Raw genomic sequence first — 26,079 nt, 5'->3', positions numbered from 1 at the left:
ACTGTTGGGGTAGCAGTTAATAATAATAAAATTTCTTCCCTCTTCCTCGGTGAAGCTCTTGTAATACTCGGCGTTGGCTGTATTTGTTTCTTTGCTTTTCTCGGCAACTCCCCAAGTCCACACCGTCTAGGCACATGATGAAGTGGAAAAGAAACGAGGGTATATCATCATTATTAAATACTTTCTATCAGATATCCACGCCGTCACCAAGTCTGGCCAACAACAACATATTACCCTAGAGTTAAAAGGGAGGAAAAGGAAAAAAGAAGCCCGTAAACGCCAGTGCTATGCCCAAAGCCGCAATGCTGTTTGTTTGTGTGTGGTTATCAAACTCATTAAGCTCCCGACTGATTACCTATCATCAATCTACTCCTCTCCAAATAGAATGTCGATAATCTCATCCAGGAAGGTGTAGACCAAGTGAGTGCTGTACACAAAGGAAGCGTTCAGTTAGCAGCAGATACGAAGCATGGAGATCCAAAAGGGCCATCTAAACAGCGAACGGTTCAACAAGTCGGATCAAAACACTCACTTCAGCCGCTGGTTATTCAGCGTCGCAAAGATACGCCTGCTCGCCGCCTGGGCATTCAGCCTGCCGACCACACTACCCGCCAGGTCCGGCACGAGCGTGGCGAGCATGAGACTTGCCTCTGTGCGGGTCCTAGACTTTTGCGCGGGGGTTCGCGGGGCCTTTGCGGGCCTCTGGGTGGCGCTGCAGCCGCCGGGCCACATGCTCTCGCGCACGAGGCCGACGTACTTGAGGACGGCATCCTGCTGGACCAGGAGGCGGACATTGTCGCGCAGCTTGCGCTCGATGGTGCCGCCCAGCAGCTGGTGCAGGACCACGACGACGGCCCGGCCGCGCAGCCAGTTGTTGCCTCGGTTTAGCTCAAAGACTTCGAGGAAGACGTCGCAGATGGGCTTCACGAATGGCTCGAGCTCCTTGTTCTCAAAGGCGTTGAGCTCCGCCTCGGCCTCGGCCGCGGACATGCCGCCCTCGTCGGCGCCGACCACACCGCCGCTGCCTCCGCCCAGTGGCACCGTGTTGTTCAGCTGGCTCGTCGCCGCCGCGATCAGATTCTGCCCGGCCAGTGACAGCTGGTCCAACACTGGGATGCTACCGAGTATGTCTTCCATGCCATCGGCGACCGAGTCGTACAGACGCGTCATCATGTCCTTCTTGTCCTCGCGGTCGACAAGATCACGACCAGCGGCACCGGCGCCGGAAACGCCCGTCTGGGACAGGAATGCCCGCAGGTCACGGCTGCGGCAGGCCTCGGGCAGCAAGAGTAGCTCACGCATATATTTCTCGAGGGCGTCACGGCGCTTCTGTAAGAATTCGCTCTGCAGCTTCATAACCATGCGGCGGCGGGGAAAGTCGAGATTGCGCACCGACGGGTAGCGCGACCGCAGCTTCTGGTGCAGCTCGAGGAACTCGCTGTAGCGTCGCGTCACTACCCACGTTGCCGCTGGCATCTTCTCACCAGCGTCGCGCGAGACCTCGATTGCGTATAGGGCATACTCCTTGCCGTCGTCATCGCGCCCAACCTGGATTCCCGTGATCTTAATTGTCGATCGCCCGTATAGACTGTTGTCGCTCTCTTGGATCACATATTGCTGGCGCTGTAGCTCCTTGCGCCGAATCTCCCTCTGCAAGCTGGCCTTGGACTTGCGCAGAATCCTGAGCTCGGCAGTATTGTTGGTCAACTCTGCCTTGCGTTGTAGAGACTCGACAATGGCCTCTTGCGCCACCAGCTTATCGATATCGTTGCTTAGTGCCGTGATGGCCTCTGCGAGGCCAAGATCCCCGGGCGCAGCCTCGTGGACCTCGTCAATGTCATCGTCTTCGCCTCCTCCGTCAAGATCTTCGCGCTCGTCCGAAAGGTGCTTATCTTCATCTGCAAACAGGTCGTTGTCTTCAAATACGCCAATCCTGGATGCGGCACTGACCAGACCCAAGGACGACAGGCTCGGCTTTTCAACCTCCTTTGCCGGTTGGCCCGGCCTCGAGATGTCGAGTGATCCACGCGCAGAGCCTCGTAGGGACTCTGTTTCTGGCGAGAATATGCCTGAACTGGAATCCTCCCCGCTGAAGAGGGAAGCTCGGAGGTCCTCGGCAGTCGGTGGTTGGCTATCTTCCATGATGGTGCTAAGCGCATCCTCAACTGCCTTGACAACTCGGGTATCCGGTGGTGGGGCTGTCATAGGTTCCTGGTCGAGGCTCTGGACAGAATCGGCGAGCGCCTCGTTGTCCCAGTCTTCTTCATCTCCAAATAAGGGACTCGAGTTCCCTTCGTCCAAAGACCTGCGGGAAGAAGTAAGTGGATCAAGGCCGCTGCCGTTGACCGTCAAGGATCTGAGATCCGATGTGGAACCGGTCCTCCGATTGGGCACAGGGTTCAGCCGGTTGGCAAGTCTAGTTGCGTGGTTCGGCCTTGCCGTTGTGAACGACTGCGAAGCTCGGTTCAGCGCGGGCGAAGTGGGAGTCGGTGCTGCTGTCAATGTCTGACCTGCAGGCGCCGGGGTATATGGTGCCGCAATCCGGGAAGCGGCCTCTTCGGCGGCAAGACACTTGTAAAACAAGTCTGATTTCTTGAAATTTTGAAAATGGTTAATTCGCATCTCATCCAGCACCGCAGTTTGCGCGCGTAGGATGGCGCGTCGGGCTCGATAGTACTGGGCGGGGATAGCTTTGCTACCGGCATCGAGGAACTCCTGAACGAGCTTTCGTGATGAGGGTGGGACCTTCAAGACAGGCATCGACAGGTATGCTTGGTTGATCTGGGCAAGGTCAAGCCTATCAGAGTTATTCCATGGCGGCAAGACCAAGGGAAGCTGCTCGTCCTCGGGACCATCATCTTCCAGTGGGTTGCGGAAGCCGTCCACGACGAGCCAAAACTGAACCAGTGGTAATAGTCGCTGCCTGTCCATGTACTCCATGAAATACGAGAGGCCAGACGAGTCTCGGAGCAATTCCTCCAGGGACGCATTTTCGAGCCGTGAGGCGCGTGGGGGAGCCTGGCTGGGCATCGGCACCTGCGCCGCCCGCCGGTCGCCACCGGCGGCCGCAAGCTGCTGGACCCTCTGGTCAAGCAGCCTCTTGCCCATCTCTAACCTCCTCAGATGAACCGGATCCTGCCCTTCTTTCTGTGACTCCCGCTTTAGCTGGCTCGCAACCTCGCTGCGGAACCTCCTAGCGTCGGAGAGGTTGGAGACCTTGCGCACAGAGCGGACAAATTTCTCAAACCGTCGCTCGCTGTCGCCAGGGCTAAGGCGCGGGAAAGCAACGGGCTTGGACGTCCTGGGCGCGGGCGAGGCGTGCTGGTCCAGCGCAGCGCGCAGTTTCCTGACCGTCGACCTGTCCTGCAACATGCTCCGGCCGTAGTTCTCCATGACCTGGTTCCACGTGTCTGGATCTGAAAGTATCTGCATGACCGAGCCGAGCACGGCGCAGGCGACAATCTCACGTACAAGGGTCGTCACGGCCCGGCTCCTCGACATGTTCTCCGGCAGTACCTTGGGCAGGAGCTTGGCCACGACATCGCGCAGGTACTCCTGCTGGGTGGTTTTCGCGTCCATATGCGATAGGGCAGCGGCCGGGTGCAGCTTGCCATCATTGTACTTGGCCGCGATGGCCAGGTCCAGCTCGTCCGTTTCGGTGACGGAGCGGTTCAGCTTCTTACCCCGGACGGCACGCTCAGCGTCGTAGAAGCCGCGGAAGTGCGCTGTCAGAATCGGCACCAACCGGCTGGTCAGGACCTCGGCCAGGTCAACTTGCAGTATGCGGTCGCGGATGTTGCCGAGCGCGGCGCGGATAGCCCGGTCCACCTCGTTGGTGAAGACGGGGTTCTTGCTGATGCTGCCGTACCACGACTGCACGAAATCGCGGACGATGTAGCCGAGCACCTCCTCGACGGCCTCTGATACCTTGGGAGTATCCGGGGCGATAGGATCTGGGTCGTACGACTGTCGGGATTCGAGGGCGGCGAGCTCGGCGGGCCATGCGGCGGGTGCAACGAAGGCGACGCCGTGCGGTCTCCGGGACGACGTCGTGTGGGTTCGGTATTGGGCGCCGCGCGAGGTCAGTAATACCAGAGCGGCGAGACTCAAGACGGCAAGGACGGCGCCGGCGACGAATGCATAACCAGCGAGCCGGAGGGGTGGGAACCAGTGCGTCGCATAGCCCCAGGCAACGAAGCTTCCGAGGGCCGCAAGGGCCAACTCTTTCGTCTCAAGAGGGGCCATGGTGCAGAACACAGGACTACGACGGAGGCGGCAGTAGCAGAGGCTCGAGATCTGCACCTGCGAGCCTGCCTCCCATTGTTTTATGGTGGCTGGGTTATTTGCGCTGTTGGTTTCCGGTTTCCTTGTGGTTCATGGGTCATTGTTTGTTTGGTGTTGAGAACAGTTTTGGTTGCTTTTTGCCCGCCGTTGTGGTTGCATCACACACAAGCCAGCACAGCGGCTCCGCTGGAGCTACGGCGGGGCCTTCCCCCTGGAACATTTCCACATGACAAAACGTCTGTGCAGAACTGCGTTAGCGTAGTGGGGGTATTGTACAGTGTTAGGATTGTAGTACGAAGTACTATAAGTTATTAATTAGGTATGTAGGTGCTCAATCGAGATTTGGCAAGGGCCCCCGCCGTCAACTTCATTTCTTCATATCAGTTCAAACACCCTGACTGAAGACAATAATTCTGGCGGCGTGGTGAATCTCTATCTAACCGTGACGTGTCCCTTTGAAATAAATTCGCATTCCACGCATTTATATTTTCCAGTCGAGTCTCCAGCTTGGTTGATTAACCATACGTACCTTCACGTAGGGTGATGGGGGCTTGTTTGCCTCACCATGCGCTCCTTCGCTCCTGCTGAACAACTGGGGCAGACACTATTGAGATACATCATGTTACCAACTTTATTCATCTCTGTGAATAGCTCAGGAGCTACTTCGTGTCAGGCCGTACATTATGCCTGATTTCTCTTATCCGTATTTCCTCTTGTCTGGAACTAGCCTAGTCTGCCCGACACTCATGTGATCAGCTTAGTTTCCCTATTCCCTGTTGCTCGTTCCTTTCTGTTTGACTTGCGAACGGCGTTTCCCGGTACCGAACGTCCTTTTTGACATGGATTGCTGTCCGCAGTCATCCGATTCCTATCTCGCCCCCTCGTTAGTAAACTAGCGACTAGGTTCCAAACCTCAGCATGCTTCAATGTAAACTGATGTGGCATACAGGGATATCATATTTCCTGCCTGGAAAGGGATGCCACCGGTACTTTGGCTCCGGGCTTCAGCCTCGCCCTAACGGTATATGAGGGGCCCTGTTTCTGACGAATACTATATGCACCATTAGCCCAGAAATTTATTTTTTATGATAGGTTTTCGGCCAACTATAAAGTGCAAATTACCGAGGCTTGCCTTGCAGCGAGGTCGCCATGCAGCTGGGTGCTTACCTACGGAAGACTTCTTGAAGCCGTGATGATTCATTTTATGGGAGGCACAAAAGAGAACTTTCCCATACACATTTCAAATGAATATTTCAGTCTTCGGGAGAGCGAGAGTAAATACAGCTAGTACAGTTTCAGGACATGACTAGTGATGCTGCCGTCGGTGGTCCGGAGGCAGATATTGATGGGACTGATGACAATACAACGAAGATTCAACTAGCAATTCTTCGAGTTTCTCATCCGTACACCGTTAGGCCACAGATCAAATATGATTGGTACATACGAATATACATACTCGCGTATGTGTGTATATATAATTGTGACGAATGCCCCCGGAAATCCGAGGACAGACTTTGGCATAGTTTGCCATAGTTCCCTAGACACACACAAACACACACCACAATCTTCTATCTGACAAAAACACAACCTCATACACAAAATGCCTTCGGAATACCTTGGGGCCTTGAGGCTCGACGATGAGGAACTTTCACGGCTCGAGCAGCTCGCGAACGAGCTTACCGGGGCGGTCAAACGGATTCGTGCGGAAAGTCAGGCCACGAAAGCTAGATACAGCGATGCCCCTCGCCATCATGCCTTGTATGCAGCCAGTGGCATCCAAGAACTGCTGCGCGGACCCAAAGAGTATGTGCGGGCCGCATGGCTGCTGCAAATGGTCGTTGCCGCATTGATGGTATTTGAAGATTTCAAAGGGTTTGATCACATACCCGCAGAGGGTGCCATCTCGTTTGCCGACTTGGCCAAGAAACTCGACGCAGAGGAAGTCTTGATACGTGTGTAGTCCACCATCCTGGCTTGGCATACCTGTCGAGGTTGATTCCCGAGAGCTAAACATGATACGGTCGCAAACCGGTGCCCTTTAGGTCGCATCACAAACCCTCTGGTAGCCATCAAAATCTTGAAGCTGGTCGGTGGAGATAAACTCGCCCACAGCAACAGGTCCAGGGGCTCCATCGGTGCCCAGCCGACCCGGGGACACAATTCTGTGTTGTGCGTACCCTTTCATACTGTCTGTTAAAATGTTTAAACATGCCAACCCAGTGTAGCTTACTCAACCGTCCCGGAGAGACAGCAACAAGTATGTGCACCCAGGAGCACTGGCCATGCCCACATACTTTGCCAAGTATGGGCGCAAGGAGCCGACCACCCGACACCATACGCTCCTCACCTTTGCACAGGGCCGACCTGAGTTGACCATGTGGGAGTGCATTCGTCAACAAGGCCCCGAAAACGTCCAGATGTTCATGGACAACATGGCGGTGTGGTCCGGGAACCAGCCAAAGTATGGGACGTATGATTTTCGGTGGATCGTCGACGTCGGGAACAAACAGCCCGGGCGGCCGCTTCTTGTCGACGTTGGGTCCAGCAAGGGACATGTCACCCAGGCAGTCCTCGCAAGCACGCCCGGCTTGGATGCCAGTCGCTGTGTGCTGGAAGATCTGCCAGAGGTCATCGAGGAGCTAGTGAGACTCGATCCTGAGGACCTGAGAGGGTCCAGGAAGATTCCCATTAACTTTCACAAAGAACAGCCAGTCAAAGGTACGTTTGCTTCCTTTTTTTTCTCTCGCCGCGCAAGTGAACGTCCCTAAGGTAGACCTGCTCAAATACTGAATGTTTCTGATGGGACGGCGTCCACCGTCCAACAGGTGCATTGATATACATGATCCGCACGTGTCTCCATGATTATGGCGATGACGAAAGCGTCGAGATATTGCGCATTATTGTGGACGCCATGGCCGACGACAGCAGGCTGTTGATCTTGGAGCAGGTCCTATCAAACCCTCCGAAGCTCTTCGGGGCGGTCATGGACATTAGCATGATGGTCGTCGGCGGCAAGGAGCGCAACAAGGAGCAGTGGGCCGACCTCGCCGCAAGGTCGGGGCTAAGGATTCTCAAGATTCACCAGGAAAATGAGGATGCACTAATGAGTGCGATTGAGTGTGTCAAAGTCAAAGCCCGTTTTTGATAGTGGCTCAAGAGCTTACCATCAGGTAGCCAATTGGCGCTGAGAAGGACAAAGGAAAGACAAAGGACAAAGGGCATGTAACGTATAGAGAACAATTATTTTGTTGGTAACACTGGCTGGCTATACACGGTAGACTAAGTAGTTACCTAGGTACCTGGGTAGATACGTACTGTATATGACTTGACGTGCACAACTTAAACACAAAAATAAAAAATAAAAAACGGAAAGAAAAGAAAAGAATAGCGTGCTAGTTTAGTTCTGGTAACTAATACTTGGGGCTGTTCGTTGTGGGTACCTTACTGTAGAAAATACCACGAGGCACAAACTCAAACCGTGTTTTTTCGTTTTTCGGACGACGGCCTCTGCGATCGTCCAATCGTGCTCGAGCGCGTAGTAAAATCCAATGACATCGCAAGTTCTCGCAAAGTTGTGGGGAAGCTAGAGGTGACAGGCAACAAGCTAAGCCGATTTGGGCCAGCTCGGCAGTTGACGCCTCTCTTCCAAGGCGGCGCCCGCGCACTGAACTGGGCGCTAATTTCTCCGCCCTCGTACAGCCCACCCGACCGCTGGGCGATAAACATTCAGATCAGAATTTTGTCGGACCAGGCTAAGGTTCCCTCCGATCCTATCGACCGTTGCTCTTTCGTCGACTGGTACAAAAAGATATTTACTGCAAGACGTCGACTTGCGTATAATATCAATCCGTTAGCCGCGTTGGATCGCGCGGGCCTGTCGCCAACCGATTTCTACCAATCACGGCGACGTTTCCAGCTACAAAATCGACGTGACTGCATCGCATCTGTATGTGCGTTCGATTCCGCGTTCTTCATCGCCTTCCAGTCTCCTGCAGAGCTCCCAAACAAGGTGGTCGACAAGCCAGCCACCCCTCAGCTCGAGGCTAGCCGCTCCCCAACTTGCTCTTCAACACACAACAAACGGCGCGCCAATTCACAACCTTTTACTGATACCCGCGCTTGAAGAATTAACTACTAGGCAACATGACCGAGGTCTCTTCGACCCGCCTCTACCTGGGAAACCTCCCGCGCTCTGGTACGTCGATGTCTTTTTTTTTTTTTTTTTTTTTTCTTCCAAAGGCTCACCTCTCCGAATGGAATCATTTTACTTTGGCGCTAGTTTGACCGACGAGCTAACTATTTTGCTACAGCCACAAAGGAGGATGTCTCAACCCACTTCTCCAGCCATGGCACGGGCAAGATCACCGAGATCAAGCTAATGAATGGTTTCGGCTTCATCGAGTACGATGACCCCCTGGACGCTCGTGACGTCGTTCCCGGTAAGCACCATCCCTCCTTCCAAACAAACAGGCGATCACAGAGCCCATACGTTCGTCTTCCACTTTTGCGTCTATCACAGAAGCTGACTTCTTGCGCTCCCTTTTTCAGCTTTTCGTATGTAACCCGATTCGCTGCTCTCTATTGCTGGCTGCCGAGAATGCCTAGTCGCAAATATTAGTCGCACTACACCTGAAATCGATACCTCCCCGTGCTAACACGCCTTGTCAGACGGTTCGACTTTCATGGGAGAGCGCCTTACGGTCCAGTTCGCCCGCGGTACGCGTAACCGAGAAGGAGGAAGTGGTGGTGGTGGTGGCGGCGGCGGCGGCGGCGGCGGCGGTTATGGCGGCGAGCGCTCTGGACCACGGCCTCGACGTACTGCGTTCCGCATGCAAATCAGCGGGCTCCCCGTTGACACCAGCTGGCAGGTCTGTCCTTACTCCCGTTTCTTGTCTCCGGATTGATGGATTTGGACCCCCTCTACATTCCTTTGGACCCGTGGCAACGTTGGTTTCTGTTTCCCGCCCGACCGAGTCCTGGCTGGATTGCATCTGCTGTCCTCGTTCCCACGGGCAGGATCTTTGTTTTCCGACCAGGCCGGTCCGGATGGATCTCCCGCTTTTGGATTCCTTTTTGACTCCCAGGAAACTTGGACGTGATAATGCTCCGGTGGAGGACCTCCAAGCCGGATCGTTACCACTCAACTTGACCCAGGTCCTCGGTGTAGATGGACATCGCATAGTTTTCCACTTGCGTCAGGAGTCTTCAACAACCCGCAGCCCAAGTCAACATGCACAGACGCTCCTGGCCTTCCACTTACACGGCCTCTGGATCTAGGACCTGAAAGATTTTGCCCGACAATCCCAGCTCGATGTGGTCTATTCCGAGACTGGACGGAATAACAATGGCGAGGGGTAAGTTTTGGATGATGTCAGTATCTGGATGTTCACCGGAGCGCGGCCCTGACGACTTTTTGCTTTTTTCTCCATGGCCAGCTTTGTCGAGTTCGAGACCGCCGCGGACCTGGCCTCTGCCGTTGAAGCCTTGGATGGCAAGGAATTCAAGGATAAGATCGTCCGCTGTGTTGCGAATGTGAGTTTGTTTTTTTACAGGATCTTTGTGTTCACAGCCAGCCCATGCTCGGCTCCGTCGGACCCTGGAGCTTTTCTTTTCTGACAACCACCAAGACCCAGCCGGATCCCCCGCCACGTGATGGTCGCGGCAGGTCCCGGTCCCCGCCTGGCCGCCGCCCGTACGGCCCCCCTGGTGACGAATATGATCGTCGCGGTCCGCCTCGCGGCTATAGCCCTCCGCGCCGTGATGGATATCGCGATGGGTACCGTGATCGCAGTCCTCCCCGTCGGGAGTACTATGATGACCGCGCCCGTTACCGGTCCCCGCCGCGTCATGGTCGTGGTCCTCCCATGGATGACTATCCTCCGCCTCCCCCGCGTGGCCGGTACGATCATGACCCGTACCGCCGCGACTATCCCCCTCCTGATCCGTATGCCAACGGCCGGCCCTACGATCGACCTCCTCCCCGCGATTTCCCTCCCAGGGACCCTGGCTATGCCCGTGAGGGCGGCTATCCGCGAGAGTACGATCGCCCAGGACGCTACTGGTAAATCTACTCCAAAAAAAATCTTTGTCGGGCGTTCGAACCGTCCTTGACTCTTATTCTTAGATGCCCGCAGAACAAAGACGGGGCTGTCCCACAACCGCAGCCGTGTCGACAAAAAGCAGATAATTTTCGCCTCTCCCGAAGAGGGTATGTATGACGAATGATTGACCTGTGGACTGGATCTGTTTTGCTCTATCCCGCGAGTTGTAACACAAAAAAAAAAAAAAAGGTTTATCAGGCTCCACCCGATCTCGGCTGGGCTTTCTCACTTGGATACTTGACACCCACTATGGCAAAAAAAAAACCCTTTTGACGAACCTGCAGGTCCGTCGCTGGGCTTTTTTGCCCAGTGCTTGCAAGGCCGGACATTAAACTTCCGTTTTATTGTCCATAAGTTTCAAGGAGCGTTGCGTTGCCTGGTTTCTATTTTTTTTTTTCATAACCGTTGGTTTTATCTTCAACCACAGAATGACCTCACGCCCCTACCACGTTTCTAGCCGGCTTCGGTTTCTTCGGGCGCCTTTGTTTCTTATTTTTACCCCACGAATGTTATGATATGGAGGGGATTAGTGTGGCTACATCCTTATCTCGAAGTTGGTAGGGATGGATCTGCCAAAGAACATACATATGTATTCAAAGTATATGAATAGTCACGGACGGCCTCGAAGCATTTCTATTATTTTTAAACTGATCCATCTTTGCAAGTGTTTGCCAGCAAATGTGCGTGAGCAATCTGAAGCAGATGTGAGTTGCCTGTTTCCGATGTTTTTTTTATATTCATCATTTTTTTCCCCTTGTCCGCTTTATTATAAACTGCTACTGGTAATGTCTTGGCGCATTGAATAATGCTCTCGCTGTGGTGCCATCGAAAACAACGTGTCGTGCCGTGAACCTGCAGCCAGTCAAAGCTGTCAGAGACTCAGAGCGCCCCCTGGAGAACGATATGACATCGGTGAGGTAAGGGTAAGAAAAGAAATCGGTCAAGGGACCAGGTTTAATGCTCTCGAAAAGAATGACAGGCGGCAAAACAAAGAACACTCTTCCTCGGGGGAGTCCGCTTGAACCTTGAACCTCCTTGGGGGTGTGTGGGGTGGGTCACTTTCACCTTTGTTGGTCATGTAAAAGAAGTTGGCCAGGCTCCCCTTACCCTGAGGGGGTGTGTTTCGAGATCTTGCCTGGAGACAGGAGGCAAAAAAAAAAAAAAAAAAAAAAAGGTACAAAGTATATTTCTGTATGGTGGAGGATTTCCTTCTTCTTTAGGCCTTTCGTAAGCACACCTTGGGTATGGTTATGCATTTCTTTCGGAAAGGGTGGTCCGGCAGCATCACCCTTCTTTACGGTTTTGAGTTTGAGGCTTTGGAAAAAAAGCTTTTTTGTCGTTCGCGTTTTGTTCAAGGACGGTAAATATTTTACCACGAGGTAGAAGAGTCGCATGCCGCGCTTGTGGTGTGGGTGCGCGTGAAAACAGATATCAGACGTCTTTCTTTTCCAAAACACGACAGCTGACTTGGGGTATCCAATCAGTTTACGCAGGTGCAAGCAAAGTGTTAATCCTTCTTCCCGAACAAGTTTTAGATTTTAAGATTGTTGGTGTATTTGGCAACCACATGCTCGCTCTTCCAAAACAAAATAAAACAGAACAAAAAAGCAAAAAAGTGGACCCAGTCCGGTATATCCTTCAAAAGCTGATAAAAAAAGCCAACGCAGTAGTTCCAACCAAAAAAAAGAGTATAATGGCTCCCAAAAAGTACAAGAAATAGTAACTCAAAAGATGTGCATAGAAGAACATTTACATATAACCACAGATTATGAAAAGCCCCAGGGGAGAAAACACTCATCAGGTAGGACAAGTGAATGCCACCGTCAGAGAAAAAACCCGCGGGACCGTCCATTATCTGCTACTTGACGTGTTGATGTTTTAAAGGGTAAAAAAGGGTTGTTTTTTTAAATGAGAGTAACGGAAAAAATACTCTACTCCTCGTCGTCAAAAAAATCCTCCCCGGCGGCGCTCTGCGCATTGACCTGGACCTCCTCGACGTCCTCGGCGTCTGACCTCTTGATCTCCCTGAATAGCTCGCGCTTGTTGTTCTTCTTGGCGGCCCTGCCGCCACTGGCGTTCTTCTTTGCACCCTGAGCACCAGCGGCATTGGCCTTCTTCTTTGCGCCCTGAGCACCAGCAGCATTGGCCTTCCTGCCGCCCTTGGCGTTAGCCTTGGCGTTGTTCTTCTTGCCGGTCCTTGCGTTGGCGTTGTTCTTCTTGCCATTGTTCTTGTTTTTGTTGTTGTTCTTGTTGTTGTTGTTGTTTTTAGCACCGGCGGCGGGAGCAGCGACGCGGGTGGTGTTCTGGTCCTTGAGGACGCCGCTGGCCAAGTTGGCGTCGACCAGGGCCTTGGCGACGGCGGCACCCTGGTCCTTCTCGGAGGCGGTGGCGATGGCATTGACGGTGGTCTTGAAGTCACGCTGGTCCTCGTTGACCTGATCCAAGACACTCTTGAGGGTGGCGGCGGTCTTGATGTTCTGGGGGCTGTTGACGTTGGGGGTGGTGTCGCTCTGCTGGATGGCGACGCAACCACCGAAGTTCTGCTTGTTACGGCAACGGACCATGCAAAGGTTACCAGTAGAACCTGAGTAGGGTTTAAGATTTTAGCAAGTCAGCCAACTCATTTTTTGGGTCTCGTGTTGGTGACGTTTGTTTGATCACTTACCACCAATGCACTTCAGGTCGTTGGGCATCGTGGCGGTGACCTCAATGTTGTCGCCCTTCTTGGCCTCCTTGGTCTTGAGCTTGGTCTGGCCAGTCAGACCGTTGGAGTTGTTGGTGAGATCCAAGTCGCAGTCGAAGGGACCAGCACCGTTGGCACCACCCTGCTTGATGGTGAGGACGAGGTTGCTACCCTTCTTAACGCTGGTGACGGCATTCTTGGACAGGTTGATCTCGGAAGTCTCGCCGATATCAATGTTACCAGCAGAAGTCCTTCCACAAGCGTTGACAATGTTCTCCCTGATCTCAGCGTCGGCGATGAAGTTGTTGTCGGCAGGGTTCTTCAGGTCGACTGTAGCGAGGGTCTTTTGTTAATATTCGAATATATTGGCTTGTGACCCGCATTACCGGTGGTCGGACAGGCTGGACATACCCTGGAGAGGTGCACTCTCGCCCTTGTCACCGACAGCCTTCAGGACAACGCCCTGAGCGTTGGCAAAAGCCAAAAGGGCCGAGAAGGCCAGAGTCCGTGTGATAGAAGGCATTTTCGATTGTGCAGTGGGAAAACAGGGCCAAAGAGCACTGTGGAAAAAATACAAGAGAGGATTTGACGAGAAAGGGTAAAAATTTCCTAAAAAAGGTGTGCCTGCACAGGTGAAGTTGAAGCGAAAGTTACTAAAAGGACCTTAAGGAAAGGAACTACAGCCTGCCGGAGGATTGAAGGATAGTAAGAAGGTAAGAGAGGGAGAGAAAGTGAACCTCTAGTTCGTGATGGCCTTGTGGTGCTCTTCTATGGGATGGCAGATTAATAGATATTTTCCATCTTGGCCCGGCCACCCCCCTAGTGCAGTCCGACGGCCCCCTATCCCAGCCCTGTCTCTTGACCTTCCTCTTCCTGTTGAGATGGACGACAGGGCCCCGGGAGGTTCCATCGCAACCATGCCGGTGGGACCAGGAACAACGCATGGGACGACGGCAAGATTGTGGGCCTTGGCTATCGAGGATTTGACCTGTTTGGGATGTCCGCTGGTGTTTAGGTGGGGGATGCGCTCTCCCGACCGCAACTTTTGGCGGGTGACAGGGGCTGGCGGGTCATTGTTGGTGGGCAGATGTCGAGACATCTGCAACGGTCATTGTCGCGCTGTGGACCGCGACCTTCAGGGATCTGTTCAAAGAAATTGCCGGTGTGGATCTCCCGTTGAACGTCGATCCACGCGCATTAGGAGCCTTCGCTGCCATGATACCTTAGGGGGGGTCACAGGGCTTGTTTCGGCCATCACTCACCAAGCCTTGTGATTGGTGGTCGTCAAGTGTTTCGCGACCCATTTGTTATAAAGGGTAAGGGATACACGCTCGGGGTTCGGACATGATGCCGAAGTAGACTTTGAGAAAAGTAACAAAAAGAAAACCTCCTTAGCAATGGGGTGGGAATCGTGGGAGATTTGGTTGAGCTCACATGGTAAATGTGCATTCTCTTGGCCCTTTCTCATCTGAATGCCAGGCGTTTTTGTCTACAGTACATTTCCACGGACCGGCCAGTGGGATGTACTGTAATTAGATGGAGGTGAACTTTTTTGTACATTTGCCATACTATTCTAGAACTAGGAGCCTGCTGGATTTTAATTTCATTCAGATAGTCAGCTCCGAACATGGTGTGGTAGGATAATTATCAACCTATGCTATTATTGATGCCGTCAATTCGGTCTGATGTATTATTGGTTTGTTTCCTGTTGTTATCCATGTTAGCCGCTGTTACACAACTCGGCCGTTTGAACCGTCTCTGGTTTTTTCTTTTCTCTTCCTCTTTTCGATTCCCCAGATTCCCCTTTGTTGGATCAGCAATCAACTTTTTCGCTTGGCGTCAAATTGATTTCAATCCGCAAAAGCGCAAAGCGCACAATGCCCTTTTCGAGGATAACCACGGCGGTTCGTTTACCGATTTCACGGCTCGACGGCGCCTGATGAAATTGGTTATGACATGCTTGCTTCCATTTCCAAAATCTTGGCGTTTTGTCGTGAAACTGGGACCCTCCTGTTGGAGGTGCGACGGGAGGGTCCGACAAATCCTTGGTTGGGCTTAATAAAGCCCGGTGTCTCCACGGCCAAAGATTGGATGCTGTTCAAAAAAACCCATGGGTTCTCTGATCTAATATTGTGGCAAAGTGGTTAAAGAAAATAAATAAAGAACAACAAACCCATTATGCTAGCGAGGAGTTTGGATGCAACGATGGGTTTGCTTGGTAAAAGGCGTATCAATCCCTTGGCCGGTTAAGCGCAAAAAAAAGAATGATAGAAGTGTTTCGTCAAGATTAGTACCTTACCTACCACCTACATACCTAGGTAGTCGACTGTATGTGGTAAAAGGGTGGAGATCAACGCGAACGCGAGACCATTACAAACGCCAAACAGAGCGCGGTTCACAAAGACTGTGTTGTTACATAACTACCTTGGTTACCTACCTCCTTAGTCTCGAGACCTCATCGAGGGTCAACGATTCTCCTATTCTTCACCGTGTAGCTCTGTAATTAGCCCGAAAGACCCAGGCTTCAACCTGGTGGATGATCTGCAGGCGTTTCAAAATCAGAATGAGAACGACACCTGTCGCTGTACTGCCTCGCCTGGAAAAGTGGATGCTTGTGTTCCAATTGTGGTAGATAGACCCGAATTAATGCGTAGGGCCAGGCTGAGGCTCAATGAGCTGGAGGCCAACCCAAGGGACAGCCCTGTTGAAGAGTCAGGATGAACTCATGGCACGGAAAGCCTGTCAAACATTGTACAATTTTTTTTTTCCACTGACCTTGGACGGTTGTTTCTAGGTGAAGTGTAAACGAAACAAGCTTCAGTCAGTATCGGCGCTTTGTTGGAGACTTAATTAGTCTACTATTAGCAAAATTTTGTATGAGAAGGAAGCCTTGCAAGCTTGCAAGGTAACAACATGGTTAAATTATTTCAAGCGAACAACTTTCAAAGTTGGCATCCCATCTCGCTTACTGATCTGCTGCTAGTGCGTGCGAACAGATATTTTATTCGGTTAACATGATCAACCCCGGGTCGATTGATGTTTGCCCTCGATCAAGATGGAGATCAGCCAAGATGTTTTGGTCTGATTTGATTGTTAGCGAAAGGAACCCAAGACAATCGAATCGACTCCACAGTGCTCTTACCCACGTGAAAACAGTATGACGCCACGTTTGGTAAGCCTTTACCTTCCGTCTGGACATGAGCCGAGTCAGCCCATCAAGTACGGAGTAAGTTAAGTTATTGGCAGGCGGCATCTTTATTTGCCCACCTACATAAGGGTAGGTACAACACACATTGGTACGACGGATAAGACAACCCAAATGAACTGACTGGTTTATTTTTAAAATGCTCCTGCCTCTTACTATTCATACAAACCAATAAGGCAGTCACGCAAGTAAAGGTGAAAGCACTTCACCGGCCTTCGGAACTGACATCTCTCAGAAGCATGATAAACCCTTACAACAAGGTACCTGACCTACCTCGCCCAAGTACCTTCGGATTTCGTGTCCTCCCCTCCAACTTTATCTCTTACAAAAGCATGTCCCTCCATGCATATTATTAAGCCTACCTACTTTGCCCCAAGATATTTACAGCCTTTTTTTTCGCACCGTGTGTACGTCTCGGGTTACAGATTCTATCAAAATCAAGCATACCTGCCTACAGTTGGTACCAGTTGCCTACACCAACAATGGAACCAAAGAGCGAGCGAGGCAGATAGCTTCTCCAACTGACTATACCGACGAAAATAATGATATGTTGCATTTAGCCACCCATCCATGCTGATGCATTCAGCTCATCAAGAACGACATCCGACAAACATAAACGGACATGTCTCCCTCAGATCTCTGTCGAGGGCCACCTGAGTACCAATGTGAGGCCCGATAAATTTTCGAGTTAGGTCATATTGGCCTTTTTTTCAACACACTGAAACACCTCGGGACGCCTTCAACATCACGGAGGGGAACTCTATCCTATTACTGGGACCATGGCCAAGACCTTAACACATGCCTGCGTTGCTGGTAGTCTTCAAGACTGTCGAAATTGCATTCCATCGAGACACCCCTTCCCGGTGCGCTCTCGTGTCCAGGGCAGTACACCCAGCTCGGCTACATCGGCGGGTGGACGGTAGTTTTTGATAACAACAGTTACCGCTGCTCGGAATCTATACTGAGACAAGGTAGTGTCTGTCTCTGGTGGCTTATATTTCAGCATCAATATACGAGTGGGTACATACCTCGACGGCAGGTAACAGAGCATCAGCGACGCGGCCATATTTTGCTGTATGGGGTGACGTCCTGTTTGCCAAGAAAATGCTGGTGGGAGAATTTCAAATTAAATCGGAAGAAGACGATACAGACTGGGAGTGCCACTTTCCAGCTGAATCACCGACATGAGCATGAATGGTCTTGGTGCAGCAGGACCTGGGTGACTTTGCTCAGAAATCGAGATATTAACGAGGGATATCTAAGTATTAATGCTTCGAGTCCTCCATCTCAATCTGGAGCCCCGATCACCAGGTCGAAGGCATAATGATATCGAACAACTGTACATAGGTTAGGGCTGTTGCGTTGTTCCCAAGTAAGTCTACACACATCGACTTTATCCAGCCAATGCTCGGACTCTCGAAGGCCTGATCAAACACCAAGACCGAGACCCAAGTTCGCAAAATGCATGTGCATGCCACTGGCTCTGTATGATGTTTTTTGAGTCAAGGGAGTCTCAAGAATAACGTATAAGTGTACTTCCCCCTACCATAATCTAGAACTAACACTTCCAAGCTGGATGACTGTGACTTTTGCAGGCATGATTTGTTCCAACATATGACGGGCTGCTTGGCCTGAAGTGATGCTATCGGATGCCCCTCTACGCCTCATGCCATGACTGGGAAGCGAGCCATCGCGATTATGTTTGCTTTTCCTCTATCCAAACCTATTGTAACCTTCTGTCGACTAAGCCTTTCAGTCCAAGTAAAACGGATGACGATAAGACTTGACGTTCCGGATTCCGCAACTCTGTCTGGTCATTTCCTTGTGCCATTATCATCGCAGATACGTATTTATTCGTAGTGGTCCAATATGTGTCCTGACGACGATGATGCTGCGGGGAGGTGACCACCAGCCAGCCCCCCTTAGGACGACCGAGGATCAACACCACAGCCCAGCCAGATGTTCAAGCAATTTACTTCTACATGCGACTTTGTCAGATTGTAGCCTGGGTGTGCGATGAACAGTATGTTCGAATCAGTCACCTAGCAGGTAAACATGAATAACAAATTGCGATTGGGCGTGGAAATGCACAAGACCGTGTTTGTTTTCTTTCCTTTCCCATCGCAACATCTACCCCTTTTCAGACTTGGAAGTCAACGCAACTCATTTTTATGCCAACACCATTTCGTCGAATCGTCTCTATGCGCCTTCTCGGAAATATACGCAAGGCGCGAGGTTCGAGCGGGGTATATTGATATCAAACGGGGAGTGTTTTGGGGGTGATCCGACAAACTCGGGCGGCAAATAAGGTGCAGAACTATGGATGAACCTGTGGGGTCGACGTTGGCCTTTACTATCCATGTGAAGGCGGGAGGGACGTGAGTAGCTTGCGGGATATAAAACTGTGGTGGTTCTTTGCCCGTCAGTGCCCATGTTGAAGGAAAGCTGAAAAAAAAAAACACAAAGGGTGGCTCTATGCCTCCTCATGTCGGGGGCTTGTCCTATCAACTTTGCCATCAACCTTGATAGGACCAGAACTAGTATACATATACAAGTTTTCACTAACGAGTGTCATTCCAAGTTTTGCAACCACAGTTCCCCATTTTTCTTACCTTGACTCCAGAAAATACCATCAGTTTCTTCTGGCTTTCACTATCCCCACCCAACTGCCTTTCTGACCGCAATTCAGACTTCACGGAAATGACGAGCTGCTCAAGTCACAAGATTGTCCCTAACTTTTAAGCGAGGGCGGATTCACTTTTTCATGTTTGCTTACGCCGCAGCACCGAAAGTCAATCCAGTCGGCATACTTTCCGCTGGGAGACCCCTGTCGCAGAAGCTGCGCGAAAATAAGACCCTGGCCCACTCTAGCCAATCACGGCGTCTTCAATTGTCAGCATCTACGATCTTTATTAGCCAAGACCTTCCATTTGGAGACCTTATCCATGTAAATGCGCCGTAAGAAAACCGAAAGATCCAGAGAAAGGCAAGCTTGATACGTAGATTTCTTTTTTTTGCGCCTGTACACAGACAGGGGGGACAATTTAGAGAGAAGCAGAATGTTACGTACTACTGGCACGCACCCTGATGCACCTAGCAGCTAAACGAAGATGAAAATACAAAAACGTCCGGGATCCTTGGGAGCTTCTTTGTCCTGATTGACCAATGACAGCCCTTCCAATTGCTGCTTATTCGACTAATGCGGTCGTGTCATTTGTTGAAGCCAAAACCACTTCTTTGTTCGGTATAAGAGAGCTCGTCTAGCACTCGGGTATAGCCAGGTAACCCATGGCTTGGGGGTCTATTCGCCATTTTATTTCACGTCAAGTAAGGCACCGGTGGATTCGATCCGCAAGAAGTGTTCCTGCATTCGACTGGGAACGAGAGAACACTCTCCAGAAAAAAAAGAAGACATATTTCAGGGTGCTCTGACCTCTTTTCCCCGTGTGTCTCTTCTCTTCGTTCTTCCCAAGTTGTGCCCGAGCGTTGGAACCCATCACCGGAATACCCAAAGTATAGGCAACGGATCAGTGTGTTGAGAGGAATATTGCATCCAGATTTTGATTTTTGCGATATTCTGTATCGGATTATTTAAAAGGCATTCGAGGTCGGCAGAGCTTCATTCCCACAAGACCTACCTGCCTGTCCCTGTCCCTGGCGTGGACTTGGGCTTCTTTCAGCATCGGCGCCTAGATACCCTTTTTCACACTCGTCTTCCAGGCAGCAGCTAAAACAGTCTGCCAAACCTGAAAGACTGTTAAAAAAAAACACCTACACATACCCTCCCTTGTTCACACAAAAGAGCCGTCATCATGTCTCTGGTGGCCGCCAAAAAGAGCCTCGTGGCCCTGCTCTGCCGCAGCGAGGGCCCCAACAACAACGACAACAACACCAACAGCTCCAGCCCCTCGACTCTGTCGCCGTTCAGCTCAGCAGCGACGGCCGGTGAGCAGGAGCCCCTCCTGGGCGGCGGCAGGAGAAGACCGGCCGAGGACGACGACCTCGAATCGCAGACCAGTAGCCACACGCTCGGCAGCACAGACAGCCAGGCATCTACTGCATCGTCGTCGTCGCGCCGTATCAGCGCCCGCATAATATCCGACGCCACCATCGGCTTGTCGGATGGTCTCACTGTCCCTTTTGCCCTGACGGCTGGCCTCTCGGCCCTCGACGACACCCGCATCGTCATCTACGGTGGCCTGGCTGAACTCATCGCCGGCGCCATCTCTATGGGTTTGGGCGGCTACTTGGGTGCCAAGAGCGAAATGTAAGCTTTTTTTTCTTTTTCTTCTTGTGCGCCCCTCGAGATACACAAGCAGAACCCCCAAAAAAAACTAACACCGGCCCTCTACAGCGCATCATACCAAGAAACACTATCCCAGACCACCCACATGATCAACACCGACCCGGAGGCGACCCTCGAAGCCGTGCGCGCCGTCTTTGCGCCCTACGACGTGCCCAAGCCGACCGTCGACGCGCTGGCCGCCCACATCTCCACCGCGCCCGACTCCAAGCTCCTGCCCGACTTCTTGATGCACTTTCACCACCGCGAGCCCGAGCCCGAGTCGTCGCGCGCCCTCGTGTCGGGCCTGACCATCGCGCTGGGCTACTTCCTGGGCGGCCTGCTGCCGCTGCTGCCGTACGTCATCGTGTCGGGCCCCGAGGATCTGCACCGCGCCTGGTCCATCAGCGTGGCCGTCATGGCCGTCGCGCTGTTTTCGTTTGGCTACGCCAAGACGTGCTTCGTGACCGGTTGGGCCGGCCAGAGGTGCGTGCGCAAGGGGCTGGTCGGTGCCGTGCAGATGGTCGTCGTCGGTGGCGCGGCCGCGGCGGCTGCCATGATGCTCGTCAAGTTGTTCAATCCCATGGCCGAGGCCGGTGGTGGTGGGCCTCTGACGGGGGCTGCTGCTTGATGCTGTTCATTGCTGTGCTGGTTCTTCTCTCTTTTGTTTTCCTTTCCATATGTGTTGGTGCGACCTATCGTCCCTATTTCTATTTCTTCATTGTTTCTTTTGTTTCTCTTTTATTAGCATTACGACCGACTAGATTATGTTGGCAGTCAGGTCTTGGCGTTCAGGGGATAAGTTAAGGCCGTTGGATGAACTGGGGGGAAACCAAAATTCATGATCCGGGCTTCTCTTTTTTTTCGACTATTGAAATCAGTCACGATTCATTTCAATACTCTCTCTGTATTAATACCAATTAATACTGTTTCTATCGAGACTTCATATACTATGCGATGCTCGATGTTACCGTCTCGTATGCCAATCATCTAACGAAGCATAAAAGAGACCTCATCCAACATACACAGCCAGGACTGGTCATGCATGCAGTTAACTCACTAGATAATATATAGATAGGTCATTCCTCGCCTCTCAGGGCTCGACAGGATCAAATGAAAAACATAACACGTAATGATATAAAAAGAATCTTAACCCGGTCGTCCGTGGACCTTGATAGGGTGCGCCTCTGTGTTGAACACCCATCCGTTGGTACGGTCGGCCTTGACCTGCCACGGCGCGTCCTCGGCGTGGATGAGGTATGAGTACTTCATGGTCTCGGCGAACCAGAAGCTCTCCTGGAAGTCCAAGGAGCTACCGCCGCCAGGTGCGTTGACGTCACTGATGGACGAGTATGCCGTGCCGGCGGCGCAGGTGCGGTTGATGCTGAGAAAGGCCTCCCAGGCCCAGTCCTGGTACTTTGTGTCGCCCGTGGCCCGGTACGCGTAGTAGAAGGATTCAATCACCTCGGGCCGCAGCTGGTAGATCGCCGCGCCGCCGATGTCGTTGGAAGGTGGGATCCAGAAGCCTGCACGCTTGTAAAACTCCTGGAGCCCTGCTGGGGCTGGCGGGTTTGTGCTGCTGTTGGCGGCGGATGCGTCCTGCCAGCGGAAGACCTCGGGGCCGATCCCTGTAACCGTCTGGATGTATGTCTCGTGGCAGGCGTTGGTGAGTGCGAGGCCAAAGTCGACGTACTTCTGGTTCTGGAGCGTCAAGCCTCCCAGGATGAAGTTGCCACCATCGAAACACGCAACTGTTTTCTTGTCAGTACCGTAGGCTTTGGTGAACCGAGAGCCGAATAAAATCATGAGCGCAAACAAGACTTACGATGCTGCGAGATGTAACGTAAAGAAGTATCCCTCCACTCAGCCAGGAACGTCAAGTCAGGGCGTGTAGATGGGTGTGACGCCATGTACTTGATACTCGAGTCGGCAGCCAGCACCCACCGGTCTCTGTACTGACCAAAGCGTTCGGGATCGTACAGGTACATCTTGATGAGGTACTCGTAAAAGCTGTCAGTGCCACCGCCCCATCCGCCGTTACCATCAGTAAACAGGCCCGTCGTGATGTTGACGTTGGTCCCGAGGAGGCCGGGGAATGGCTCGCCGAGTGCCGGTTTCGGGTCGAGAAGATACGAGTTGGCCTTCAGCGCCAGCTCTGTAAATACGGGGTTGCCTGTCAGATCACCCAGCCGTGTCCATTCGAGCTGCAGGGTGCCGATGGTTGCGATCCCGTTGGTTTGCGACCCGCCCCTCCTTGACGGGTTGAAGTAGACCGAGTTGTCGGGGATGCCGGAGGGCGTGTCGAAGGCGAACTTGAGGTTGGTCGCCAGTCGCTCTGCCTGTGAGAGCACCGCCTTGACCAAGGTCTCGTTGCCCGTTGCGTGCTTGCCATTGGGCTCCGTCAGGAGGTCGTATGCTAGATTGCAGGGTAAGTTATTATCATAAGAAGGCTTATGTGTTACAGTATAAAGTGAGGATCTTACCTGAGACCAGACCTCCAAGATAGCGGATCGTCGTCTCAAACAGAGAAACTTCTGTTGAAGTCTTGTCAAAGTCGATAGTGGGTACAAAGTCCAAGATCTGCTGAACAATCGCCTCCTCGTCCATGACAATGGCCGTGCCAAAGGCATCCACCGCACTGGCACCCCAACCATTCCTGTGAAGCTACACATCAGTATAATGTCCTCATGAATTCTCTTGCATACCATCTCAGGTAAGAAATCTTTAGGGCCAATATATACACAAAAATAAAAAAATAAAAAAGGGCCAAAAAAAAGGTCCAAGAAAAACCACTAGAAAGCCTTACCTGTCATCAGCCCAGCCTTGAGAGACCGGCCTCAACGTGTCGTGTGGAAAAGCATGTTGCATGTAGCCATCCCAACTCCTGCGGAAGGCAGCCTTGACTGCCTCGGCCTTTTCAGGGTTTGGCGAGTACTGGATCGCCCGCTTGGTCAGGGGCGACGCAAAGGTGAGCGACGCGAGCCCTATAAAGGACAACAAGTCTCCGAGTCGCATGTGCCGCATCTTAAAAGGATATAAAACACCTTTGATTTTGTTTCTGCTAGCTTATGGGGCTAGATGAGGTATTCCCTGAGATAAGGAGGAGGAAGAGAAGGAGGGTGAGATAGGATGCACAGGGCGTGTGGTACGGGATGATAAATGGTTTCTACAACACACAATAGAGAGGGCCAAGACGCGTGATGACGAGACGAGGACCAGACCTAAGCGGTCAGTGACAGCCTTCTCGACGCCTCGTGGGGGGGGGGGGGGGGAATAGTCAGGTGGGATGGGAGGACATATTCGGGGGGAAAAGTCTACAAAAGAAAAGAACCTGCTTGGGCTCGGGGGCGTCTTATAAGATAGGTAGGGTAGGGATGTCATTGAGACGAACCGGGCCGGGTGGATCAGAGGACACCCACCAGGGGGGCCATGGGAACACCCGGCAGATCGAGCAAATGACCCGGGGTGTGGGGACGTGGAGTAAGTAGTAGGTAAGGAAGGAGGAGGCAAGGTAGGTGCGAGGAGGAGAAGGGAATCCTCTCCAATGCAACTTCGAATCTGGTGAGCCGACAAAGGTCAGCCAGACACTGCCTGAGAGAAGGAGAGAGAGAGAGAGAAAAAAAATGAAAGTAATACTACAACAGGGGTGAATGCGAAGAGACCGGCCCAACTTCGCTGGAACTATTGTATTCGAGTCCATGTCGTCTCATGAACACCGCCATGTCAACAAACGGCGGCTCACGGCCCTTGTCCGCCCCGAGCTTCTTTGTTGACGATCCCTGATCTAGCCAGACTTTTCAATATTTGATCTTCTGTGCTGTTCAGCGATACTAAGCAAAGTGGGATGGAAATGGGAAAGATGAGACATTTTCATCACGTAAAGGGATTTTTTTTGATGAGATTCTTTCCGACTGGGTCAGTTGAGGTTAGTCGCCAAAAAAGAAGCTAAATCTCGCTTGGTAACAAAGACAACGAGTAGATTGATGTTTCTAGATTCACTCAGACGCGTGCAGGTACTACTGTCAAGGAAAGAGGTGCCCAAGTCAGGCGCAACTCAAAGGCGGGAGGCTTGGGAGGCTCTTGCACCCGATTAAGGTCGGAAAGTCTAATTGTGATGCCCCAAGCCACCTGGATGGGACCTGCCCGAATCGGAAGTGATCAGGGGATACTTGGACCCGAAGTAAACTTGGTTTTGGTATTTAGCCCATGTACTATATGCATAACCCACTTGTGGTTGGGGTACAATTTAGTAGGTACCTACCTACCTACTCCGTTCCTACGGTACTCAAGCCCTACTACCTTACACAAGGTAACATTGTCAGGAAATGGAATGAACAGAGGCACGTTGCACACGAGTTGACTGCAGCCAAATATTGGCACCAGCTCTCGAACCAGGCCTACCTCGAGTACCTATGGAAACAGATCATTTCTGACCTGGTTCAATCCAAACTCTCATTCTTCCCTGTTGCCCTAGCGGGCCACATGGGAAATAGAGAGAAGAAAAGTAATGTACATGCGGCTTTGGCTTTTGGCGGTGATAAATCTGACAAAAGCGGGCTTGCTTGTATTACCCTTTTTATTGTGCATTTTTCACCCTCTGACGCTTTTTTTTCTTATATTTTTCTTATTTTTTACCTACTCAGGAGCTGGCAAGAATGGGAGGGACTTTTGTAAAGTACAAATAGAACAAGTCACTAATATTTTTGATCAAGTTATATTAGTAAAATACATACATATAAAATCTTTATATTTAAAACACACAGTAGCAAGTAAATGACGCAAGGCAAAAAACAAAAAGGTCGAAGTATTGGACAGGAGGAAGAAGCAAGCAAAAAAGGCCGTGATTCGGAAACTTGTTTGCCTTTGACGCGACCCAGATACCGGCAGGTTCCTGGTTGGCATCAAGGTTGTACCCTGTACTCAAGGCTGGAGGGTGTCAAGACCAACAAAAAAGTCGCAAAGCCAAGAAGGAACCTTTGCGAGGCTGCATGCGCCACTTGCTAGATGAATCAGGAACAACAAAGAAGCAAATCTGCAGATGAATTTGTTCAACATCGCATGACTTTTACAGCAGCTCGAGCTGTCCAAAAAGAAGCAAGAATCCCTTTCCGTGTTAGTAGTATACCGACTCGACTTAGAGCCCACCCCATGAAAGCATTAAGTGGCTTTCATTAGACGGCCGCGCTGTTTAAATAGTATGTAATTAAGGCGCCGCCATTCCGAGCCAATCCTCCCCCCTGCTTCGGCCTTATACACGTAGAAATCAACCTTTCAGCCTTTTACGGCTACAGTCCTTTCTCCTATTTTCTAGTCGTTGAGCGATCCCACCATGACCGCCATTAGAGATAGAATGCATTCCAAACCATACCCATGGGACCAATGATCAAAAAACAAAGTTCCAAACCAAAATCTCCAACTGCGAGACAACAACATCTTCTCTGAACCCAACAAAAAACACGTCGCGTGCACAGCGGAACTTTTTTTTTTTTAAAAAAAAAAAAAAAAAAAAAAACGAAAACGAAAA

General features: G+C 51.6%; 8 protein-coding genes across 9 annotated transcripts; 3 read left to right on the top strand and 5 right to left on the bottom strand.

Annotated features, from left to right (window-relative positions):
• Window positions 1-143: 143 nt before the first annotated feature.
• Window positions 144-4,423, bottom strand: MGG_00990 (uncharacterized protein). Its single transcript, XM_003717911.1, has 2 exons — window positions 533-4,423; window positions 144-427 (listed from the first exon to the last, which is right to left on the bottom strand). Exons 1-2 carry the CDS (start codon window positions 4,243-4,245, stop codon window positions 367-369), a joined length of 3,774 nt encoding a protein of 1,257 aa, XP_003717959.1. The 5' UTR covers window positions 4,246-4,423; the 3' UTR covers window positions 144-366.
• A 293-nt stretch (window positions 4,424-4,716) lies between these two features.
• Window positions 4,717-5,435, bottom strand: MGG_17332 (uncharacterized protein; the record flags this gene model as incomplete). Its single annotated transcript, XM_003717910.1, has 4 exons — window positions 4,717-4,737; window positions 4,814-4,888; window positions 5,275-5,335; window positions 5,407-5,435. The coding sequence occupies 4 exons, from the start codon at window positions 5,433-5,435 to the stop codon at window positions 4,717-4,719; spliced, it is 186 nt and encodes a 61-aa protein (XP_003717958.1).
• A 449-nt stretch (window positions 5,436-5,884) lies between these two features.
• On the top strand, window positions 5,885-7,429 carry MGG_11458 (uncharacterized protein; the record flags this gene model as incomplete). The annotated part of the gene is made up of 4 exons (XM_003717909.1): window positions 5,885-6,236; window positions 6,327-6,370; window positions 6,510-7,002; window positions 7,110-7,429. The coding sequence occupies 4 exons, from the start codon at window positions 5,885-5,887 to the stop codon at window positions 7,427-7,429; spliced, it is 1,209 nt and encodes a 402-aa protein (XP_003717957.1).
• Window positions 7,430-7,958: 529 nt separating this feature from the next.
• On the top strand, window positions 7,959-11,050 carry MGG_11457 (the record flags this gene model as incomplete). Of its 2 annotated transcripts, XM_003717908.1 has the most annotated exons (9): window positions 7,959-8,230; window positions 8,410-8,479; window positions 8,595-8,723; window positions 8,833-8,838; window positions 8,953-9,152; window positions 9,562-9,638; window positions 9,720-9,816; window positions 9,912-10,345; window positions 10,409-11,050. In XM_003717908.1, coding segments are annotated over 8 exons (996 nt in total). In that variant the 3' UTR covers window positions 10,410-11,050. The 2 variants fall into 2 exon arrangements, with proteins under 2 accessions (XP_003717956.1, XP_003717955.1); XM_003717907.1 differs by lacking the exons at window positions 7,959-8,230; window positions 8,833-8,838 and having other exon boundaries at window positions 8,428-8,479; window positions 9,912-10,431.
• A 793-nt stretch (window positions 11,051-11,843) lies between these two features.
• On the bottom strand, window positions 11,844-13,880 carry MGG_00992 (uncharacterized protein). Its single transcript, XM_003717906.1, has 3 exons — window positions 13,480-13,880; window positions 13,051-13,398; window positions 11,844-12,969 (listed from the first exon to the last, which is right to left on the bottom strand). Exons 1-3 carry the CDS (start codon window positions 13,589-13,591, stop codon window positions 12,317-12,319), a joined length of 1,113 nt encoding a protein of 370 aa, XP_003717954.1. The 5' UTR covers window positions 13,592-13,880; the 3' UTR covers window positions 11,844-12,316.
• Window positions 13,881-17,093: 3,213 nt separating this feature from the next.
• On the bottom strand, window positions 17,094-17,339 carry MGG_17331 (uncharacterized protein; the record flags this gene model as incomplete). Its single annotated transcript, XM_003717905.1, has 2 exons — window positions 17,094-17,229; window positions 17,302-17,339. The coding sequence occupies 2 exons, from the start codon at window positions 17,337-17,339 to the stop codon at window positions 17,094-17,096; spliced, it is 174 nt and encodes a 57-aa protein (XP_003717953.1).
• A 1,932-nt stretch (window positions 17,340-19,271) lies between these two features.
• MGG_00993 (vacuolar iron transporter Ccc1) lies at window positions 19,272-21,512 on the top strand. Its single transcript, XM_003717904.1, has 2 exons — window positions 19,272-20,540; window positions 20,628-21,512. Exons 1-2 carry the CDS (start codon window positions 20,086-20,088, stop codon window positions 21,184-21,186), a joined length of 1,014 nt encoding a protein of 337 aa, XP_003717952.1. The 5' UTR covers window positions 19,272-20,085; the 3' UTR covers window positions 21,187-21,512.
• A 192-nt stretch (window positions 21,513-21,704) lies between these two features.
• MGG_00994 (mannosyl-oligosaccharide 1,2-alpha-mannosidase IC) lies at window positions 21,705-23,986 on the bottom strand (the record flags this gene model as incomplete). The annotated part of the gene is made up of 5 exons (XM_003717903.1): window positions 21,705-22,306; window positions 22,381-22,971; window positions 23,039-23,211; window positions 23,362-23,579; window positions 23,975-23,986. The coding sequence occupies 5 exons, from the start codon at window positions 23,984-23,986 to the stop codon at window positions 21,705-21,707; spliced, it is 1,596 nt and encodes a 531-aa protein (XP_003717951.1).
• Between the last annotated feature and the right edge of the window lie 2,093 nt (window positions 23,987-26,079).

This window comes from Pyricularia oryzae, chromosome 5, assembly GCF_000002495.2.
Source record: "Pyricularia oryzae 70-15 chromosome 5, whole genome shotgun sequence".
NCBI lineage: Eukaryota > Fungi > Ascomycota > Sordariomycetes > Magnaporthales > Pyriculariaceae > Pyricularia > Pyricularia oryzae.
Note: the sequence above shows the minus strand (reverse complement) of the source record. Positions and strands in the feature narration are given on the sequence as shown.

What these genes read in the sequence shown, in the direction of transcription:
- MGG_00992 (XM_003717906.1), bottom strand. Translation starts at nt 13,591, where the DNA reads ATGCCTTCTATCACACGGACTCTGGCCTTCTCGGCCCTTTTGGCTTTT. An exon ending in CGAGAGTGCACCTCTCCAGG is followed by an intron (nt 13,399 to 13,479) that starts GTATGTCCAGCC and finishes CCCTCGCTACAG; the next exon opens with TCGACCTGAAGAACCCTGCC. An exon ending in CGACCTGAAGTGCATTGGTG is followed by an intron (nt 12,970 to 13,050) that starts GTAAGTGATCAA and finishes AACCCTACTCAG; the next exon opens with GTTCTACTGGTAACCTTTGC.
- MGG_00990 (XM_003717911.1), bottom strand. Translation starts at nt 4,245, where the DNA reads ATGGCCCCTCTTGAGACGAAAGAGTTGGCCCTTGCGGCCCTCGGAAGC. An exon ending in CTGAATAACCAGCGGCTGAA is followed by an intron (nt 428 to 532) that starts GTGAGTGTTTTG and finishes CTTTGTGTACAG; the next exon opens with CACTCACTTGGTCTACACCT.
- MGG_00993 (XM_003717904.1), top strand. Translation starts at nt 20,086, where the DNA reads ATGTCTCTGGTGGCCGCCAAAAAGAGCCTCGTGGCCCTGCTCTGCCGC. An exon ending in TTGGGTGCCAAGAGCGAAAT is followed by an intron (nt 20,541 to 20,627) that starts GTAAGCTTTTTT and finishes GGCCCTCTACAG; the next exon opens with CGCATCATACCAAGAAACAC.